Below are 22,039 nucleotides of genomic sequence, written 5' to 3'. Positions count from 1 at the left end.
GGAAAAATGTGCACAGCAGTATGGCTCCACCATAGGCTTTTTCCTCAGGCCTAATGAAGGCCCTCAACTCCGCGGGGAACTGGTGTAGCCATACAGGGCATGATGGCTAGACCAGCAGCTGGGAGACAGTCAAGACCCCGGCAAGGGCTGGTTGAGGAGGTCCCCAGAATTTAAAAGAGGTCAGAAGCCTATGAAATACATTTTCTTTCAGTAGTAGAAATAAGAAGAAGATATGGATGGAAACCTGGAGACTAAGAGGACAAAATGGCACAGCGGCTCACAATGCTGAGAGAGTTGATAATGACCTGGAACCTAACAGGTTCCTCTTTCAAATCTCACGCATGACTAGGTATCCTTTCAATATAATATTTTTATTAATTCTTTGATAATTTCATATACACATACAACGTATTTTGATCGTATTCACCCCTCCCAGATCCAATCCTCACCCGCTCCCAAACTTTGACGCCCTGTCGTTTTTTTCAATATTCCCCAGTCCAATTTGTACTCGTGTGTGTGCATGTGTGTGTGGTGTGTGTGCGTGTGTGTGGTGTGTGTGCGTGTGTGTGGTGTGTGTGCGTGTGTGTGTGTGCGTGTGTGTGTGTGTGTGTGCGTGTGTGTGTGGTGTGTGTGCGTGTGTGTGCGTGTGTGCGTGTGTGTGTGCGCGTGTGTGTGGTGTGTGTGCGTGTGTGTGCGTGTGTGTGTGTGTGTGTGTGTGTGTGTGTGTGTATTAGGGAGGGGGAGCAGCAGGTCGACCTACCAGGGAGCACACCGCCAAGGAAAACGGCCTCTCCCTCCTCTCCTAGCCATCAATTGTCAATAGCTCCTCAGCTAAGATGGGGGCTGGCGAGCCCCTTCCAGAGTTTGTGCGGAAAACCACGGCCGCCCTGAGTTTATGCTGTGGTCCTGTCATGACCAAGAACCACCCTCTCTAAACTCCCCGTTCTCGACAGTGAGAGAGCATTAAAGTACCGTCTGAGAATGACCCTGAAGGTTCCAAAACTGTGGCTGCAAGATGAATGAGCGCAAGACAGGAAGGCAAGACAGCCAAGCAAGTCTTTATTTAGGTGTTGGCCCTACTCTGGGTAGCAAGCATGCTAGGCTTTGTACTTGTACCAGGAGGCATTAACACAACGATCACACTTCTTAAAGAAATGACTTGTGAGAAATGTCATTATTGACTTAGTTTGCCCCATGTGCTTTCTCGGTAACTGTCTGTTGAACTGAGTCCACGATACTGTGAATGCTGGAAAGATTACTTCTCACTGTTTGGCTTCTCACATCAGGTTCGGCTCGCAATGCCTAGAGGCAGATGCGGCAGCGGTGGCAGGGGCTGGAAACCAGCTGGATGAGACCTTCTCTGGTGCTTTTGTTCAACCTTTAAACCTTCGCCACAGGAGACCGCCAGGGCAGCGAAGCTAATATGAGAAACAAAGAGAGATCTGGCAGAAAGCCTTTGGGACTAAGGAGGGGAGGTGGAACTCTGGGCTGGCGGTGGCACCTGGTGCCCGCTGTTAATAATAAGGTCGCCATGCGTTCATAAGGTACTTGATTAAACAAAGGCGCTCTGTGATAAGAATGACTAGCAACAGCTCCACGTCTGAGTCGTCACCCTCGATCTTTTCAACGTGGGCTGTTTGCGCCTAGCAGCGTTCGCCGAGAACTGGATCTCACCTGACTCTCTGGACGCTGAACCCAAGTGCTACGGAGACCTGGGCCACCCAGGCTGACAGGGGCGGACCCCTGAGCGCACGAGGTGCCCCACGAGGAGGCGGGACCCACGGCCGTCCCGCCCGCACCGCCACGCACGCCTCTGGCACCTGCAGCCCAGCAGCCACCCGCAGTCGCAGCGCGTCCCGCGGCCCAGCCCGGTCGCCAGCTCTTACTCCGCTCCTCGCCCGCCCGCCGCCGCGCTGCACACCCCGAGCGCTCCCTCGGCCCCGCTGGGGACCGGGGACCCCGCAGCCTCCACCATGCTGCCGGTACTCTACACCGTCCTGGCGGGGCTGCTGCTGCTGCCTCTGCTGCTCACCTGCTGCTGCCCCTACCTCATCCAGGACTTGCGGTACTTCCTGCGCGTGGCCAACATGGCCCGGCAGGTGCGCAGCTACCGGGGTCGGCGGCCGGTGCGCACCCTCCTCCGGGTCTTCATGGAGCGAGTTCGCCAGACCCCGCACAAGCCCTTCGTGCTGTTCCGCGACGAGACGCTCACCTACGCCCAGGTGGACCGGCGCAGCAACCAAGTGGCACGGGCGCTGCACGACCAGCTCGGCCTGCGACAGGGGGAGTGCGTGGCCCTCTTCATGAGCAATGAGCCGGCCTACGTGTGGATCTGGCTGGGACTGCTCAAACTGGGCTGTCCCATGGCGTGCCTCAACTATAACATCCGTTCCAAGTCTCTGCTGCACTGCTTCCAGTGCTGCGGGGCGAAGGTGCTGCTGGCCTCCCCAGGTAAGCTGCAGACCACCGGCCCTAACCCTGGGGTGGGGGGGGGGGCGCCTTGGGTGCGGGGCTGCAGTGTGGTGGGAGACTGTGGCAAAAGGCCAATTCGAGATGAACAGCGCTCGTTGGTAATCTTTAGAATCACCAGAGGTGAAGGGGCCTATCTATAAAGCCACTGTGCTAAGCACTTCAGTCCTCTTGCGTGGGGTCCAGTTAACTTAAAATACCTAACATAGTGTTGAGTACGACGCCACTCCTTATGCTGTGTTGTTTAGAGACAAGAAGAAATGTGTGTTCATGTTCCTCACTAGGCAGTTCCCCCAACCCCAATATTTTCCCAGGGGGCCACTGTGTTTGCTCAATGTTGCTTTTAATCCTCACAACACGTAGAGGTTATTACGGTACACATAGATGAGACCAGTACAGCCCAGAGATTCAGATTCACGCCCACAGTGTCAGGAGACTTGGGGTAAACCAGAGGGATTCACCTCCAAACTCATTCCTCTGATCAAGTACTTCGAACATTTTCCATTACAATTCAGAGGGTCTTGGGTGAGAAGTGCTGGGGTCCCGCCTCTAGTCCTTGGTAGACTTTCCGTCATGAGGAAAGCCATTTCCCGTCTCCATCTTTACATTTCCTCTCTGCTGTGAAGCTGTCTTCAAGGCTACTTCAAGATCTTAAGCGCTGTTAGCATGCCCAGAGGCCCAGCTAGAAGGCTGGAATTCTGCTGCTGCGCTCTTGCAGAGCCCCGTTGCATCTGTGAAACGGTGACCCCCTTCATTTGGTTGGCTGCTTAGGATTTAAATGAAAATTTCATGCCCAAGTGATACCCAGGCCAGAAAGGACCAGAACCTGCTCTCCCCCACAGAGCTGTTGTGTTACAGCTCCCAACAGTTAGTCTGTGAACGCCACCCTTGTGTCTCCGCGCTGGTGCCTGCGGTTGCTTCTCTCAGTAAGGAGATGCCTAACCAAGAGTAGGCTAAAGAAGACATTAGTGACAGTACAGATGGAGGGATCTAGAAGTTCCAGCTCTCTGGGATCCCATCTGTGCCAAACACTGCAATAGGTGGTTTTAATACTCTGGTAAATTCAAAATCATGCCTCCGTTGTATGAGTAAGGAAACCGAGGCAAAATTTCTAACCTAGGTCCACCGTCATCTACCGTATGGATGCATGAGTTAGAGTTTCAAAGAGCTAAGAATCTATCTGTTCTGCCCTTCCCGTCACAGCTCAGGAAACTGAGGCAAGCCAAGCAGCTTGCCTAGTGCCCCCCAAAACTGAAATGTCCGTTTACTTCTAAAAAAACTGGAAGTTCATAAGCCTGTCACATGTGACATAAAGTATGTAATACAAAAAGCAGAGGCTTCATACAAAATTTTCAAAGGCAGAGAGGTGATGTTAAAGGTAACAAATTATGGGAGGGGGGCTGAACTTTTTTTCTTTTTTCTTTTTTATTGTTTTTTCAAGACAGGATTTCTCTGTAGCTAGCTCTGTAGACCAGGCTGGCCTTGAACTCACAGAGATCCTCCTGCCTCTGCCTCCTGAGTGCTGGGATTAAAGGCGTGCGCCACCGCCGCTTGGCCTTAACCTTTTAAAATATGCCCCCAACAATCTCTAAAGACTTCACTGCTCTGTAACTGCAAGGCTCAGGCCAGCCAACTGTCTTAGAGAAAAGGGATTCATAACCTGTGCTTACTGCACCCCATCCCACCCCCACCCCAAGCACTTCAGCATCTGCTGCCCGGTTCAGGAGACTTCATAGAGCTTAGAGTTTAACTGACAAAGAGACTGACATTTACATGACCACCTGAGCTTGGTTTTACAATAGTCAGAAACACAACTGCTTATAGGTTGACTATCCCTGATCTGAACCAGAAGTATTCCAGATTTCACCTTTTCCATATTTTGGAATATTTGCATATATATCATGGGCCACCTTAAAGATAGAGTCCAGGTCCAAAGAGTTTCCTGCTGTTTCCTGGACACCATATTGCCTCAGCATGAAGGTAATGTTATACACTATGCTTAATAATGCCTTGCAGGAAATAAAGCTACATGCTGAGGTGTTGTGGGATCATGGTCACACGCAAGAAAACCAAGATCCAGAGCACTTCAGTTTTCCAATTAGGGATGCTGGGCCACTATTTCCTGCCTTGTGCAGACAGTAGTGACCTGCTACGGGTCACCATGTTTACATAGAGAATATACTGAAAGTCCTACATTCAAATCAGTCTTGCGCCTAACTTGCCAGCAGACTTCAGACCCTCACTAGCACTGAGATGAGACACAGCTTAAGACCCAAATTTCCTCTTTTTCCTTACCCGAGATTTCTTTCTTTGTGACACCGAGTTGTGCTCTGACCTAAAATAGTTCCTGGGTGAGCAAAAAGCAGAGTCCAAAGTTGCATGTTTGGTAGCTGGGCCATGTGGAAATATGTAAACTAACCTTTGAGAGAGGCCAGTACTTGAAAAACATTTTTTTCACCAAATAACAGAAGATAGATACCTTTGTACATCATACACTCTGGCCTGGAACAATTTCTGCAGAGAGAGTCCCAAAGTCCAAAGTCATATACTGAGTAGATGTGCCCAAGTGGAAAAGTCGATTGGGCTGTCTCTTAGAATTGCTGGGAGAGGACAAGACCTTAGAGATCCTGTAATCCTTTCATTTTAGTATGTGTATGCCCACAAAACATTTATAAAAGAAATTTTTGCAAGTACAAGAATTATCATTGTAAAAGATAGATTCCAGTATCTCACCCCCAACTTCTGATTCAGTAGGACCCTAATGGAACCAGCCCAGCCCTACCTCAGCCCCAGATGACCTGAAGATGAGCTTCTGAGACTCAGAGTTCCACTTGTTTTAAAGCCAAACAAGCCCAACCCGGAGGACGACATCGCTTGCCTAGGCTTCTGTGGATAGCCAACAGCGGAGAGCTGGGGGCACACCCAGGTTTTTTTTTTTTTTTCAACTTCCAGGGCACTTGTTTATTCTATCAATAATCTGAACTTTGTACAGAAAGGTGAATTAATTTTGTTTCAATGTTTAATTAGCACATATAATATTCAGTTTAATTCTGGCCTTTTTTGTTCAAAATTTATTTTCGTATGCTGGGTGTGGCAGTGCACACCTTTAATCCCAGCACTCAGAGGCCTCTGTGAGTCTGAAGCTAACCTGGTCTACATAGCAAGTTCCAGTCCAGCTAGGACTATGTCATGAGACTCTGTCTTAGGAAAAAAAAATTGTAGTTCTCTTCCCCTCTTGTGCAGTATCTCTCTGACGCCCCCTTCTCCCCTTTCACCCCCCACCCCTAGTCGTCTTTCTGCTTTCCTGCCTCTTGTGTCCTATCCCCACCTTCCCACCTTTTCCCTCCTCTCATGATCTTTCTGTTACACACGCACACACACACACACACACACACACACACACACACAAGCTAGAATCCAGATGTGAGAGAGAATGTGTGATTTTTCTCTTTCTGAGTTATCTAACTTAATACTTTCCAGGTCTATACCTTCTCCTGCAAATTTCATGAGTACAGTTTTCTTTACTGTTGTGTATGACTAAGTTTTCGTTACCTGCTCACGTAACGATGGGCACCTAGGCTGACTCCGTTCCTTGCTATGGTGGATAATTTAGCAGCGAGCATGGAAGCTCATGAGTAGATGCCCGGGGGGGGGGGGGTTGCATCTGGGTCACACAGTAGTTCCATAAACTCCACACCGCCTTCCATAGTGCCTTTACTGGCGCTCATTCCCAGAAGCAGTGAATAAGGGCTCCTCTTTCCCCACATCCTGTCCAGAAAGGACACGGTCTTTCCAAGACCCTCCCGACAATTTCTGGTTTTTCCGAAAGAGGCAACTTCTCTGCTCCACAACCAGGTTGTTTACCCAGCATCGCAGAAGAACGTATAAACAGTGATCTGTGTTATTGGTGTGTCACCTACTGTCGGGAAGTTTCTTGAACGCTTGAGACCATTCTTGGATATGAGGAAAGAGGCCGCTAGAAGTATTCCTTTCGTCTTTCTTTATTCTTGACTTCTGAATGAAGATCAGTCTGACTGGAATGAGACAGAATTCCAAAGTCATTTTAATTTGCATGTCCCTGATGAGTAGGTTGTTGCTTGCACACTTTTTGGAATTCTTATTGACCATTGTGTTTTTTCTTTTGAAGCCTGCCTCGTTGATTGACAGAGTTTTGGGGTGTCTCAGTTTTACAGTTGTTGGTCTATTCTAGATATTAGCCTCGTGTCTGAAATGCAGTGGGCAAGGACTATCTCCTGTTTTGCTGTTCACTCTGCCGTGATTTTCTTTACTGTGCAAAAACTACTTCATACCGTTCCATTTGCTAATTCCTGAGACGACTTCAGTGCCATTGAGTCCTGTTCAGAAAGTTCTTGTCATTCGGCAGTTCTCTTCAAGAGCTTCAGGGTTTCAGACTTTAAATTAAGGTCTTTTGGTCCACTTTGAATTGATTTTTGTGTAAGATTAGAGATGTGGATCTAATTTCATTCTTCTGCAGATGGATATCTGTTTTTTTTTCAGCCATCATCATGTTGAACAGACTATCTTTTTCCAGCATATTTTAATAACTTCGTTAAATATTAGGTGGTCATAACTACGTGAGTTTATTTTTTGAGTCCTCTGTTCTGTTCTGTTGATCTGCATGTCTGTTTTTGTGCCAGGGCCACACTACCTGTGTCACTATGGCTCTGCAGTATAATTTGAAGTCATGTATCGTGTGATATTTCCTGCAGTGTTCTTTCTGCCAGTGATTTACTTGGACTATGTGTGGTCCCAGCGAGGTGAATTTAATTCTGTATTTTAAATCTCAGCTTTTAAGCTGATGAACATTCTTGAACTCTTGGTTTCAAAGAACAAGCACATGGGCTGGAGAGATGGATCAGTGGTCAAGAGCACTGGCTCCTTTTCCAGGGGGCCCAGGTTCAGTTCCCAGCACCCACATGGCAGTTTACAACCATCTGCAACTCCAGCTCCAGAGGAGCTGAAGCAAAGACATGTACATAAAAAACATTCGTTTTGAGAATTAACCCAGCCAGCTTGACTTTTGGAGACTCTTAAAGCTAAACAGGCTCAATTCTCAAAAAAAAAAAAAAAAAAAAAAAAAAAAAAAAAAAAAAAAAAAAAAAAGTTCCCAACTACTTCTTCTTTACATGTTCTCTCATTCTCTATATGTGGAGAAAATCGAGGCTCCTGAACCCTTGTCTGAATTATCTCTGAGAGAATGTGGGTTTTCTCTACGTTGTACATTCCAGGAGCCCCTTGGCAGAACATAACCTTGCGAGCCACACGGTACAACTATATAAACCTCTATCGCTGTTGTAGCTGACAGAAGACAATTTTCTGGGCCAATTGTTTTTCATACAACTCTCACACAAACTATGGAGAGAACAAGAAATCTCTGTATCTCTCCATCCCTCCCTCTCCCTGCCTCCCTCTCTCCCTGACCCCCAGGTAAATTAGTAACACTAGTTTATCTGTGTGGAGGAGAACCCAGTTGTCCGCCTGCACATCCTTAGCTCCACGGCTAGGTCTACACTGCCTGTGCTCAACTTAACTTAGTTCTACTCGCTAATAACTGTTTTTGTAAGGACGCAGGAACAGTTCAAAGAACTCTGTTGTAAAACTGAGGTCCAGAGAGACCACTGACTCATCCGGATTACCTTTCACCTGTTTTGTTGTTGTTTGGTTGGTTGGTCAGTTTTTGGTTTTTCGAGACAGGGTTTCTCTGTAGTTTTGGAACCTGTCCTGGAACTAGCTCTGTAGACCAGGCTAGCCTTGAACTCACAGAAATCCGCCGGCCTCTGCTTCCAAGTGCTGGGATTAAAAGCGTGCGCCACCACTGCCCGGCTGTGCGTCTGTTTTTAAGCTAAAAAAAAAATAGCTGGATTTCCCTTAAAACTGTGACTAATGAAAATGCTTCCAGCAGCTCTCAAAGATAGTCATCACTGGAGCTTGTAAAACAAGAGAATTTTACCATGAAAGTAGTATTAGACAGGAGACAGTGGCTCACATCTGTAACCCCAGCACTATGGAGGCTGAGGCAGAAGGATTGCAATGAGTTTGAGGTCAGACTGGGTAGGGTGAGACCCTGCTTCAAAACGAAAGGGAAATAGGTAGGCAAAACTAGTGCTGGGGCTAAGGGTAATGCACACCGCGTCACTTCTGCTGCATGGTTGGGCGGGGCTTAAGGAGATGTCGTTACTAGTTCGATAATCTTACAGTCCTGGGAAGGAACTAAGCCATGTCCACAAAGCCTGTGGTCCTCGGGAGAATTTGTGAGTCTTTTGGGAGAACTATGGAGTGCCTCTGAGGAGGAATGACAATGGAGCCAGACAAGCGCAGTGGGAAGGGCATTCTGGGAAAGAGGAGGACCAGAGGCAATTTTGATTTGGTCCACAGTGCAAGATGCTTCACTCAGTAGTTTTCCTGTGAAAGAACAAAAGCGAGATAGACTTTATTAACGATCAATTTCGACTGATTATTGAAAACTTTTTAAATGTAGAGACAATAGACTCGGAGAACCCAGTCACAGTCGGTGTCCGTGGCCTCCCTTGTGTGGGAATAGGTCGTTTACTAGTCTGCACTCAAGCCCGGAGCCCATGCAGTATCTTAAATTGCTTCAGTGCACTTTGTCTCGAGGATGAGATTTGCTTGTGCGTCTTTAAATGAAGCCTGAGCGAGACGGAGCGTTCGACAGGTCCCTGTTGACTTGAAGAGCAGCACCATGCTGTGAGCTCTAACAGGCTTTCTTTCCTGCGGCTTGAGAATCACTGAGTTGAGTGTGAAAGCATGAAAGGTGGTGCAGCACAATCAAATGTGAAAAGCACAATCAAAACCACCCTGATGCACAATCAAATGTGAAAAAAAGCTCTTCCAACCCAATCACTCCAGGCACAGCCTCATAGGCTTCCCTCCCCAAGGTTCTGCTAACAACCCAGTCTACCCCGCCCCTCTGCCAGTAATCCAGGGGCCCTCTCTGAGTTTCAGGGCAAAGAGGGAACAGGTGATGAGCCTGAAATGGACTGGGACCACACCGGCATATGCGCATGGGATTATGGAGGGAGGACCCTGTACAGTGAGTGATCTAAACTCAGACACCCAGTGAGCACTATCTTCAGAAAATGAGACTCTTAGCTCAGTAGCGCAGGGTCTGAATGGAGAACTAACTTGAAGATGTTCTCAAACAGATTTCTTCTCTCAGAATTAAAGTTTGGGGGGAGGGGTTGTGTAGCTTCCTTCCACAACGAACTTGTGTGTTTCCAGCATATACAGGATTGCAGTTCATTTCCTTGAGAAGCAAGAGGAGGGAAGCGATGTTAAAACAGAGCGATCCAGCCGGGCGGTGGTGGCAGACGCCTTTAATCCCAGCACTCGGGAGGCAGAGGCAGGTGGATCTCTGTGAGTTCGAGGCCAGCCTGGTCTACAAGAGCTAGTTCCAGGACAGGCTCCAAAGCCACAGAGAAACCCTGTCTCAAAAAATAAAAAAAAAAAATAAAATAAAAAATAAAACAGAGCGATCCCTAAATCGGCCGTTAGTATTATTACATCTGAAGGAGAAGGGTTGATATCTTTCTGCTCAGCCAGTGTTTGAAAGACCTGCCCAGAAGTCTGATAAATACAAAAGCAGATGCTTGATAGATAAGTGATATGGTTGCTTATGTCCATATAGTAATTACATAATGCCTGGTGTGACCTGGCCATCTCATAACAGGAAGTACCCTTGACGTGGGTACATGACGAAGAACAATAGCTTTAATTGAGGGAATGAAGAATGAGCTCAAGCAAATTTATTTAATTGCACAAATGTGAGATGGAGTACGGTCTTCTGTTTTCTTTGCTCCTGTTAGAATTTGTAACGTTAAGGAAACATCTCTTTACCTAGGGTGATTTGCTTTGTGTAGGGAGGAAAGTGAGGGTGTCTCTGCTGGAAGAGTTCTAATACGCAGCACGTTGCACAACTGACCATGTGTGATTGCTGCTACTCCAAACCACTGTTAGAGATGCCAGGATCAGGCTTACCCACCTGCGTTTGAAGAGCTATAGCCACAGTGTCTCCAGGGTCGCTATTAGCACCACTTTGAAATGTTTCTGCTTTGTTTTGTTTTGTTTTGTTTTGTTTTGTTTTGTTTTGTTTTGTTTTGAAGGAAAGGCATAAGCTATCATCCTGAGCTGCCCACCCGGCCAGCCCGTACTCATCCACACACCATGGTCCTGACACTCTTTCAGTGGCTTTTTCTGTAAGCATCTCTGGGATGTGTTACCTAACTGAGTCAGACACCTCTTCAGCCAGCCATGCTAGTGGCACATCAGGCCACCAGAGTGGATATCTGATTCCTATTGGGAAGCTTCAGATTTAGCTGTAGCACACTGACACCGGGTAAGGAAGGTTGAGTTCCTCACCCTCGTTTCTTTCTGCTTTCCAGGAACAGGCATGTTTAGTCAGATGATTCTCTTCTTTCACTCTCCAAAAGAAGGGGAAGTTGGTGGGAACTGATGTACAACTTGGTTTTTTATTGTTGTTTTGTTATGTTTTGTTTTGGGTTTGGTTTGGTTTGGTTTGGTTTTGGCTTTGGCTTTTTTGTTCTGTTTTGTTTTGTTTTTGAGATGGGGGTCTTGCTATACATCCCTGGCTGGCCTCAAACTCGGAGAGATCTACCTGCCTCTGCCTCCATGTGGTTTTTAAAACTTTTCTCTGAAGATGTTGAAATCACTTGATATTCTTCTCTCTCTCTCTTCTCTGTCCCTCCACCCCTCCCTGCCTCTGTGTGTATGTGCTGTGTGGTATTAGCTGCTCACCTCGGTCACTCTGTCACTCTGCCTTGCTCCTTTGGGGCAGTTTAAACTGGGAACTCATTGGCTGGCAGCCAGCAAGCCAGAGGCTCCTGTCTCCACTCCCAACCCTGTCCCAGAAGCTCGAGGGTTAGTAGTGAATGGCTTTTATGTGGGTGCTGGGATCCACCCTCCAGTCTTCACACTAACTCAGCAAGCACCCTTAACCATATACCCATCTCTCTAGCCCAACACTGGATTTCCCCCCACCCTTGTGTATACTGCTTTCTCTGGGAGTGCATTTCCCTCTACAATGTAAACCTAGTCCAAAGAGGAGCTGATGGATCTGGTCCACAGCCTTCGGGCTCATCTCCCCCTTCCCTAGCTTTCAGTGAAGCTTGAGCTGTGCTCTCCGCCAAGATGCACAGCGATCGCCTTTTTACTCATATCAGAAGCCCGCACACCTTAGCACACACAGAGAAGTCGAGAGGGCACCCTCTTCTACAAGGCAAAGGCACTTTGTCAAAACTTAAGCCACAATGGCAAATGCAAAGAAATTGGAATTCCTGGTACCTGGTGTTAATTGTTTTTATTTTGTGTGCCCCTGGCCCTTTGTACAAATGGGGTTGCTGGTGTGGGTCCTGCATCGCAGGGTTTGTGAAATCAAATCAATGTAATGTATATCTTACAAAAATGTAAACAAAAGAGAACTGTAAAACTTGTCTGCCTAAGGATAACAGGGACAGCCAATGCTGAGTTGTGCCACCTGATGCCTCCTTTGGGCCTCAGGTGCACCGTCCTCATCTGCCAGGAGCTTTCAGCTGAGACCCTTTCCAGGGCTTGCTTTAGCTAAAGAGAGTTAATTGCCACATCTCCCCCTCCCCCTGTTGCATGCATACAGTGAGTGGGCCCATCTGACTGTCTGATGGGCAAGCTCCAAGGCAGGCGTCAGCTCCCTTAATTTGAGACAACCCCAAAGGCCCATTCTAGGCTCAGATAAGGACCTGCTTGGGAAGCCACTCCTGTGACTGTACTGGTTCCTCCTCTCCCTCTATCCAGGCTATGTTCCCTGGTCACCCACAGGTACAGCGCCCAAAAGCAACTCCTACACCAACTTCAGCTTCTCAGTGCAGAGGAACTAAGACTATGACAAAGAGAATTATTTGAGTTAATGTGTCCTGGTTGGTTGTCACATCAACTACATAACTAACAGACAACACTCACACCCAGAATTCTTTATTTCAGTCTTTAGTTTGGACCAGTGTGGGGAGGGGTGTCTCTAGTAGGGAAAACAAGACCCTAAAACCTCAAGGTGGCACCTCCATAAATCATTGGGTGGGAGCAGTAGCTACCTCTTCTGTCAACGAGAAGAATCATGAAGAAGTCATTTCGTTCCGTCATATTAAAGGCGTAGCCACTCAGAGTATTCCAGGTTGCCAGTCCTTTTAAGTAAGCAGTTTCAGCTTGTCCCTAATCTTCCACACTGAATTATGATCCCTTAATCTCAAGGATTTCATGGTTGACTACACTTGAATCTTGTCACACTGTGTACTAAACATCCTGGGGCAAGTATGCTCAGACCTGGGTGGGAGCCAGGGAAGAGAGCAGCCAGTTGTCGAGCAGCACAGGTGGCAGAAAAACGTACCTCGGGGCTGTCTTAAAGGAAGACCTGGATTTTCCTGGGTGACTAGGGATGAAAGGCCATTCTACACAGGCCGGATGGTCTGGGCAAAGGGTTTGCAATGCAGCACGTTTAACGGGGGTTTCACATGGGTCAGAATGGGTAGAGGAAAAGGGTAGAAGGCAGGCAGTCCGAGATGACTTCAGAAAGGCTGGCAGGGATGGCACTGTGAGAACCCTGAGGACCTCCCAATGAGGAGAGTGGATTCCATGCTAAGGGGTGTGCAGCCCCTAAACAACCATGAATGGGGGGCACTGGACAGTGACCAGTAGTGAGGTAGATGACGCTGGAAGCAGAGAGAGACCGACAGTGAGGAAACTGGTCAGGAGGCACTTGCTGGTAATGCCAGTATACACAGAATACAATTCTCTCTTCTAGCCTCTACAGACAGCCGGCGTGCATGTGGTACATCTGCACACATGCAAGCAAAACACCCATATGTATAAAATAATGGCAAGTAAATCTGTTTTAAGTAATATATTTACTTCAGTTATTACAACTCAAGACAGGTTAGGTAAGCTTACTAGAGGTTTCATTTTATGGATTAAGGGCAGAAAATCAAAATAACAGGTATGAAATAAGGATTGCATATTAAGTCAGAGCTTGTTTTTTTTTACCTTATCTATGAAAAAATAATTTTTTTTGTGGCACCTGTATACTTGCATGACTGACACAGACTTTACAACAATAACGACCTTTAATGTGTGGGCATGTTCTGGAAATGCCTGTTACACTGTATTTACATGTTGGTGATACACACTTACTGTTTGGTTTTTCCCAATGCTCATTTCTGTGACGTCTTCCACCAACCATCTGCTATGCTTATGAAACCACAGACTCAACCTTTGTTCTATCAGACATTGGGATCGTGTGTGTGTGTGTGTGTGTGTGTGTGTGTGTGTGTGTGTGTGTGTGTGTTTTCAAACACATCAGATTCCATTCTAAAATTCATTACGAGGGAGGCATGGTAGTACACACCTTTAATCTCACTACCGGGGAGCAGAAGCAGGCGGATCTCTGTGAGTTTGAGGCCAACCTGATCTACATAGCAAGTTCCAAGACAGCCATGACTACATAGTAAGACGCTGTCTTAAAAAAACATCGTAAGTATCACTTGTACCCATACCTGTAACAAAACATAGGTTGATGGAAAGTATCATCAGGTTTAGACAATCAATACATGCTTCATCAGCTAATGTAGTCTTCTTGGAATTTTCCCACTAACTTAAGAGCTACAAGAAGCCGTTGAGGAGGTTCTGCCAACCCTGAAAAAGGATGGCGTGTCCGTCTTGTATGTAAGCAGAACTTCCGACACGAATGGCGTGGACACCTTCCTGGACAAAGTGGATGGAGTGTCGGCAGAACCTACCCCAGAGTCATGGAGGTCTGAAGTCACATTTGCCACACCTGCGGTGTACATCTATACTTCGGGTACCACAGGTAAGTAAGAGAGGACTGCCAAGACACAGGCTTGTCTTGGAAGAGCTAACTGCTGACGCGGCCTTTTAAATATTCTGTTTTCCCTAGCAAAACGTATCAAATAACTAATACTTTAGGGGATTTCTATCTTTACCCATGAAAACTGATCTTATTTTATCACACATGATCTCATTTCCTTTTTCCCAGCTCTACACACACCTACTCAGTTGCTATAAAAACATATAAATAGTTAACGAATAACTAAAACAGTACTTGACATGGTGGATAAAATTTGATCCTGAGTGGGCTGTTAGAAATTTTTAATGTTCATTGTATTTTGACCCGTTTATATCTAGAGTCCATCTGTAATATGTAGTTTATATAAATGGGACATACCAGAGGACAACTATGGGGTGACATTTATATAAACGCTTGGACTGATTTTTTTCCCATACAGTATTGATGTAGAGTGGCCTAGCACACAGCCTAAAACACGATATGTCATCAAGTGTAGGATGCCTTCACTGTGCGCTAGCATATTACGAACTGTGGAAGAAGCATTTCAGTAACTGCTACTTAGAACAAACAATGCCCTGTGTCACAATAACCAGCATCCTTCAAGGGACCCAAAGACATTACTCTTTCAGCTCCCTCCTGCCCGTTTCGTAGACTCAGAAACTTATAAAGACATGAAGGACTTCCCAGGACAAGAAGGAGAGTGTCAAGACTCACTTAGCTCCAGGCTCATACAATTAAGGTGGTAACACCCCCTGCCTAATGTAATAAATATTCAGAGTCAGCCTTGCAAAAGCCAGGGAAAGTGTTACCAAAATGTAATAAGCTGAAGCCAACGGGATATGTGGAAAAGAAGGCAGGAAGCCAGCCCCTCATGTTGACAGTGATGATCATTGTTATTATTGTGAGGAAATTAAATTAGGAGTCATGTATATACTCTCCTTATAATTAGTGAAAGGTTAAGGTTGAAGGTTCTGTTGAGCCTGTTATGTCAACACCAGTCCACAGGATCTCTGTAGTTTGCTCCAACAGGCCCTCAGGAGCCATCTGACAGATTGCAGTTGCTAGGCCCCCGTTTAACGTGAATGTGGGTAACCCTTCACACGGTCATCTTATTGTAACTGAATATTACCTTTAAACAAATGGGAATAAGAATAAGGGGGCTGGAGAGATGCCTCAGCCATTAAAGACTAGGCTCACAACCAAAGTATAAGAACAAGGAACGACTACCTTCATTTGAGAAGAATAACAGAATGCATAGATGAGTTTGGAAGCTTTGATTACAGCTGGGATGAAATGAGCTTTTGGCTAGCGATGGGGAAACCCAATCCTAACACTGGAAAGTATGGAACTTCTTCGCAATACGTGTTTTGGCAAGGAAATGGAAAACTCGTGTTCAGGAGTGTTTTCTAACACTCCAGGAGTTAATTCCATACTTCAGCATTGATATTTAACAGGAAAGCACTAAGACTAATGTTTATCTTACTGCTTTACCTATGGATGAAATACCTGTATATTAATTACTCTTGTGTAAAGTAATTAAATGAGTTCATTCAAGCACTTAGAGACCAAAGGTTTTCCCTCTTCCTCAAAGGGAATTGGTAGCACAAAAATTATGTAATTGTTACAAAATATTCTTCTTGACTGATTAGTGTGAAATCTTAAATTAGGAAGGTTCTGAAAGTACTCAAAACTCAGAAGGTGAATTTTTTTTCTTTTTTTTTCTTTTTTTATTTATTTTTTTTTATTTAGTAAAAATTTCCGCCTCCTCCCCGCCTCCCATTTACCCCCCCTTCACTTTTCAAATGATTCTTTCTTGTGGTGAATACAATTGATTTGTTGATGGTTTCCTCTAGTTCTTTTTTTAAAAAAAAGATTAAAAGTTTATTCTCTGAGTTTTCCACGTCACCTATCTTGATCCCATTCGTCCCCCGTCCCTTTGCCTCTGCCCTCTGCCCCTCTGTCCCCCCCCCCATAAAACAAAGTTCAAGAGAAAAAAAGGAAGAAAATAAAATGAGGAAAAAAAATTTTAAAAAAGAGGGACAAAATTTAAAATCTCGTCATGGAACCTGCAGTGGTTTCTTCTATTTCTCAGTCTTAGTATAGAAGGGGGCATTATCTTGAGTTCGGTGCCCTGCAGCACCGACAAGAGATGGATTTAGAACTGTGTTTACAGTGATGGGCGGCTTGCTGCCCACAGAACAAACTGTTGCATGGGCAGTGCATGGCTAAGGGCTGAGTCCTCGGGGACCTGCCTTCCTCGTCACAAAGTAGAATTGCCTACTCGGGTCTTAAGCTCTATCTCAACCCTAAGGGTGACTTTCTCCTCACCACTAAGGCAGTCTTCCACGAGAAGCAATGAAAGCATACCTTTAAAAGAAAGTCTTTTTTTTAATTGTGCATATTATTATTAAGAAAGTGCAAGTTCGCTTAGTTTCACTCACCAGAATTACAGTAGAAACCATTTACACTCCTCGGATTGGCAGGATGCCCAGGGTTTGAGCGCTCATTGGCAAGGCTATGAGGAAACAGTCTCATGTTTTACAGGCCAAGCAGCGGGTGGGGAGCCCCCTTATAAACTGACAGCGTGCTGTTCATATACTCAGGTTACAAAGACATGTTTTTGGCCCTGTAGCATCATTCATAGGGTGAATTGCCATGGAACAAGGTAATTAATGATGGCATCACTTGCCATCGCAAAATTATATAATCAAATCATACATAGCTTTCTCATGTAACAGATATGAGGCAGCTGGGAGAAGAAATAAATGGTTGGAAGCGTGAAAGAAATCTATAAATGCGGAGAGCTTCCAAGAAAAAAAAAGCTACACTGTATTCATATTTTTGAATGAAATTGGCAAATAGATATCATTAGTGGTCTGCACTACTGAGTCTCTTAAACATAGCTTCCTCATCTGTGGGTTGGACAGTGTAATTTGATTTATCTCTTAAACTGAATTTTTTGAAAATGCCTTACAAAGTAGTGAGCCCAAGACAGGAATTCATTCTCTTAAGGTCACTACTGTGTCATCTGTCCGTCTCAGGACTCAGCAAACTACGCCTTGAGAACCAAACGCGGGCTCCAAGTGTTCCTGAAACAGGGCCGCCGTTAAGCCTTTCTGTATGTGCAGAGCTGCTTTCAGCGCAGATATGGGTCAGCACAGCAATGACCAAATGGCGGCCTAAAACTTAAAATATTTACTCTCTTTATTACTTTGAGGAATTAAAAAAATGTTCACACCCATGGCCTGACCGCTTATCCCTCCCCCCTCCCCCCACACACACACCTTCAAGCAATTCTTCCAGCTTGATGGGAGGGAACGTCATACACTAGGTCTCTACCTGGCCCACGGACGCCTTCTCTTATGTCTTTGCAAAGGCCTCCCAAAAGCTGCAACCATCAACCACCACCGCCTGTGGTATGGAACTGGCCTGGCTTTGGCGAGTGGGATCAAGGCCCACGATATAATCTACACGACTATGCCCCTGTATCACAGTGCTGCACTCCTGATTGGCCTCCACGGATGCATCGTGGCTGGTAAGTTCTGTTTCTCTCCCCAGGCATCAGGGGTGGACACGCACTCATATCTGCTCCTAAGGAAAAGCAGATCAGGCTGCTTTCCTGTCTACCAGAGACAGTATTCACTTGAGCATCAGTTGCAAGGCTCTGTGGTTCACACATCATGAGCGAGCTTCTAAAATAATTTCTACTTCCCCATGCCTTAACTGTTCAATAGATCTGGAGAGAAATTCCTTTTCTTAGGTTCTGTAAATGATTCTCCAACTTCAGAAACTTGCCCGTCACTCTCCGACAGCATCACCAAGCTTCTCTCCCCGCTGTCCTTGCCCTGTGTTTGTCCTTAACTTCCACAGCTCCTGGAGTTAGTCAGAGTAGCTGGCCTGCCATCAGCTCCTCTTTCCTTCTCAAACATCACCGTCCAAACAGGAGTTGGCCTTGTCTGTCCCTTCAGGAGAATTTACGTTGCTTTTACCCATAAAGGTTCAGTCCCATATCCCCGTCTCTGAGAAAACGAGTTCTTATTCTTTCACTGAGATAAATAACTTGACTTTTCTCCCAAGTGACCTTTCATTTTAAATAAGCCTTTAAAATAGACACATTTATCTGAAATAAAACACATAGCACATGTAATAATGTATATACATATATGTGCATGCGTATATAATAGGATGAATGTCTGCAATTCTGAGCCCTGGTGGGATAGTGTCAAAGGCAGGGCCTTTGGAAGTGTTAGGCCGGCTGTTATGTGGAACTTTGAAGCACTGGATTGGTGCCTTGAAAAGCAGGTAGGGTAGAGACTCTCCTGGGTGGCTCTGCCCTCCCTGTGAAGAGGATATGGAGAGATGGTGGCCGTTCCCAGATCAAAAAGAGCACCCTTGCCCAACACCGGACTCGCCGATGCCTTTCTTTTGAACCTCACAGCCTCCAAAAGGAGAAGCTATTCTTTGTAGTGTAATCTAGCCTGGCTGCGACCACTTTTTATAACAGCTTGGGCTTAAACTCATGGTCCAAGCATCTGTTTCCTTCCTTCATCTACATGATGAGTCCATCAGCTCTGAACTTTGCCTGGCATCAGCCCCACCCTTCAGGAGCAAAACATGGCTGGGCATAGGCATACTGCTGGATCTTCCGGAGCAGAGTGGTTGGGGGCTCTGAAGCGGACAAGTCAGTACCTTCAGCACAGCAAAAGGAGGAAAGATCTTTTTGAGCGTCTCTTCTCAACACCAGTCATTGGTGTACTTAGGAGTAAAAATAAGTGAATGACATGAGAAATGGGTATGGGCTTCCTGTTGCTGCTGGAACAAATTGCCGAAAGCTCGGCGACTTCCAGCAACACAGGTTTGTTTTCTCATTATTCTGGAAGTCAGCTGTCTCTGGCTGGCCTGCGCTGCCCCCACATGCTGTAGATCTGTGTCCTACTGTCCTCCATTATAGAGGCTGCCTGAGGGCCTCGACTCATGGTCCTGTTTTTCATATTCAAGTTACTCCCCTCCAAGTCCCCCCCCCTTTACCTTTCCTCCTCGCTAGATACCCTTACAACTGTGAAAGGAGATAGTCTAGGGAAACCTCCCCACCTCTAGACCCTCAGCTTAATCACATAATCACATGCCTTGCCACACAAGGTAATATGGTCATGGGCTCATGGGCACTGGTGACAGCACTCTCTCGCTCCCCCCACATCGCTCTCGCTCTCCCTCCATCTTTCTCTCTCCTCTCTCTCTCTCTCTCTCTCTCTCTCTCTCTCTCTCTCTCTCTCTCTCTCTCTCTCTCTCTCTCTCTCTCTCTCTCTCTCCTCTCTTCCTCCCTTCCTAGGATCCCTCTTCCTCACCGCCACTCATAAGCCCCATTAGGGCACCCGGATTGTATTAGAATGATCCCCCATGCATCCGCTCCCCTTCCACAGATCAGAGGCTCACATGGGTGAGAGAGCAAGTCTCCATTATGCTCCGCATTAAATGGAAGCGGCACTCCACGCGTGTTGGATTTCATTCATTTGTAAGTCTCTCATCCGAGAGATTTTTCTTTTTCTGCACTCCCTCCCTGATGCTTTCTGTGCTTTTTACTAGGGGCCACTATTGCTCTGCGGAGCAAGTTTTCAGCCAGCCAGTTTTGGGACGACTGCAGGAAGTACAATGTCACTGTCATCCAGTACATTGGGGAACTGCTTCGGTACCTGTGCAACACGCCCCAGGTAACACTCCTTGTGTCTTAATATCATTTCAAAATCAATAGGACATTCAAGTTTCCTTGGATTGTGCCAGGCTTCTGCTGACTCATCTCTCGGTTGTCAGCTTAGATGCCAGCTGTCTGTTATAACAACACACTGATAGCACACTTACCTTCTAGAAGGATCTGAACGGAGAGCAGTGACAGCTACTTTTACTGCAATTTTTATTCTCTGTTTTGTTACGTGTTTTCACACCTTCCCCTTCCCAGGTCCTCCTCTTTGCTTCCTACTTATGAAAAGCCACTGTCAACCCCAGCTCAAACAACAGGTCATATGTCAGCCTATTTGAGTCTCTCCAGCCAAGGTCATTCATCCCTTCTCCTATGTTCCTGCCTCTCCTGTTGCATGTGTGTTTCTTGCCTCCCGTCTCCCCTGGGCTCTGTAACTTGTTAGTCGTTTTGTCTCTTGACAAAACTACTCTACTGTTTGAGCAGGGTAGTCTCGAAATGTCTGCTCCCAGCAGCCAACACTGACACAATACTAGTTTTCCTTATGTAGTCTGAACCCAAAACGAGATTAGGGGCCCAAAGCACAGAGTGAAGCATTTGTATCTAGTATATGTGTAACAGGTGGCAGCCGTCGCCATCACTATCCTCGCGTTCTGTGCCTGCTAGTACACATACACTGGTCTACACACAGTCTCTGGGTGAATCCGTGGCAGTGTGTCTGCCCCTTGTACACAGAAGAAATAAGAGACCTTCTTCTCTTATGACAGTAGTCAGTCTCTGGCCTCTGGGTTTAATGAGGCACAGGATAGCACAGCTATTGACTGAAGTGGTGTTACGGTTGTGTGGTTGAATCTTCTGCATCTCTTCTGCCCATTTTCTCTTGTCATGTCCGGGTCTCGCCCTGCAGAGCCTTCATGTATAATGAAAGGTCCCTCTGCTCCACGTCTTCAGTGTGAAATTGATTCACTCCTGTGTTGTTTATGTGGCTGCCTGAGAGCAATATCCATTAAGAAAGAAAAATATTTTTTTTAAAAAAATTTCCCTTTTTAGATTTATTTATTTAATGTGTATGGGTGTTTTGCCTGCATGTATGTCTGTGAGTCACATGTGTGCCTGGTGCCAGCAGAGGTCAGAAGGGGAAATCGGATTCCCTAGAGTTGTGAGCCATCGTGTAGGTGCTGGGAACAAACTGAGGTCCTCTGCAAGAACAGCCATTGTTCCTTAAGGCTGTTCCAGCCCCCGACTTTAGGAAAAAAGGTATATATTAGTGCAAGATGCTGCCAACGCCGAGTGTGTCAATCCTCCAGATAGGAACTAAGTGATGGCGAAGGTTTCTCAATGAGATGCTGTGGGGGGGGGGTGACCAAGGAGAGCAGAGAGAGGGTGGGGGTGAAGGCATCCAGAAGAGTTCCAGTGTCTGTCTCAGAGCAGCAAGCTAAGGACAGAGAAATGGAATTGAATAAGCACCGTGTTTTTCACTCAAAAGCCCTTTTAGTACTAATTGATTTTTATGCTGAATTCTCTTTTTCTCTTTCTCTCACTTTATTCTTCTCTTCTTTCTTCTTTTTCTGTGTTTTGTTTTTGTTTTGTTTTGTTTTTTTTAGATAGTGCCTCATGTATCCCAGGCTGGCCTCTGGCCTCAAACTTTGTAAGCAGCCTGAGGATGACCTTGAACTTCTGATCCTCCTGCCTGTGAAAAATTCTGTCTGAAGCCAGATAGATGTGTGTTTGATTCCTGGAGCAACTCTTTCGCCGTCTTTGTAACCCTAGGGTCTGCACTATAAGCTTCCCAAGGCTCCACTTCCTCAACTGAAATGTGAGGCAAATACTTCATGAACTGTCCTGTCCGACGAGCTTTCGTGACTGAAGTAAGACAATACAGGCCAAAAGCATTGACAAACATGGCACACAGGCAAACCCTCGGTGGAAATAGTCTGCTTACTTAGATTGTCTGGTTCTCTGCATTCCTTCCAGGACACTCTGACCTCTTACCT

The 22,039-nt window shown here is 46.2% G+C and overlaps 1 protein-coding gene across 1 annotated transcript in view; it reads left to right on the top strand.

Moving 5' to 3' along the window:
• Window positions 1-1,817: 1,817 nt before the first annotated feature.
• The window catches only part of Slc27a2 (solute carrier family 27 member 2), a 36,785-nt gene continuing 16,563 nt past the window's right edge, over window positions 1,818-22,039 (top strand). Inside the window, exons 1-4 of the mRNA XM_038329606.1 lie at window positions 1,818-2,451; window positions 14,147-14,356; window positions 17,730-17,888; window positions 19,937-20,061. Coding sequence (XP_038185534.1) covers window positions 1,974-2,451; window positions 14,147-14,356; window positions 17,730-17,888; window positions 19,937-20,061 — 972 coding nt within the window. The 5' untranslated portion in view covers window positions 1,818-1,973. The remainder of the gene's footprint in view (window positions 2,452-14,146; window positions 14,357-17,729; window positions 17,889-19,936; window positions 20,062-22,039) is intronic.

The sequence above is a fragment of the Arvicola amphibius genome, chromosome 5, assembly GCF_903992535.2.
Source record: "Arvicola amphibius chromosome 5, mArvAmp1.2, whole genome shotgun sequence".
NCBI lineage: Eukaryota > Metazoa > Chordata > Mammalia > Rodentia > Cricetidae > Arvicola > Arvicola amphibius.
This window is presented reverse-complemented; position numbering and strand designations above follow the sequence as displayed.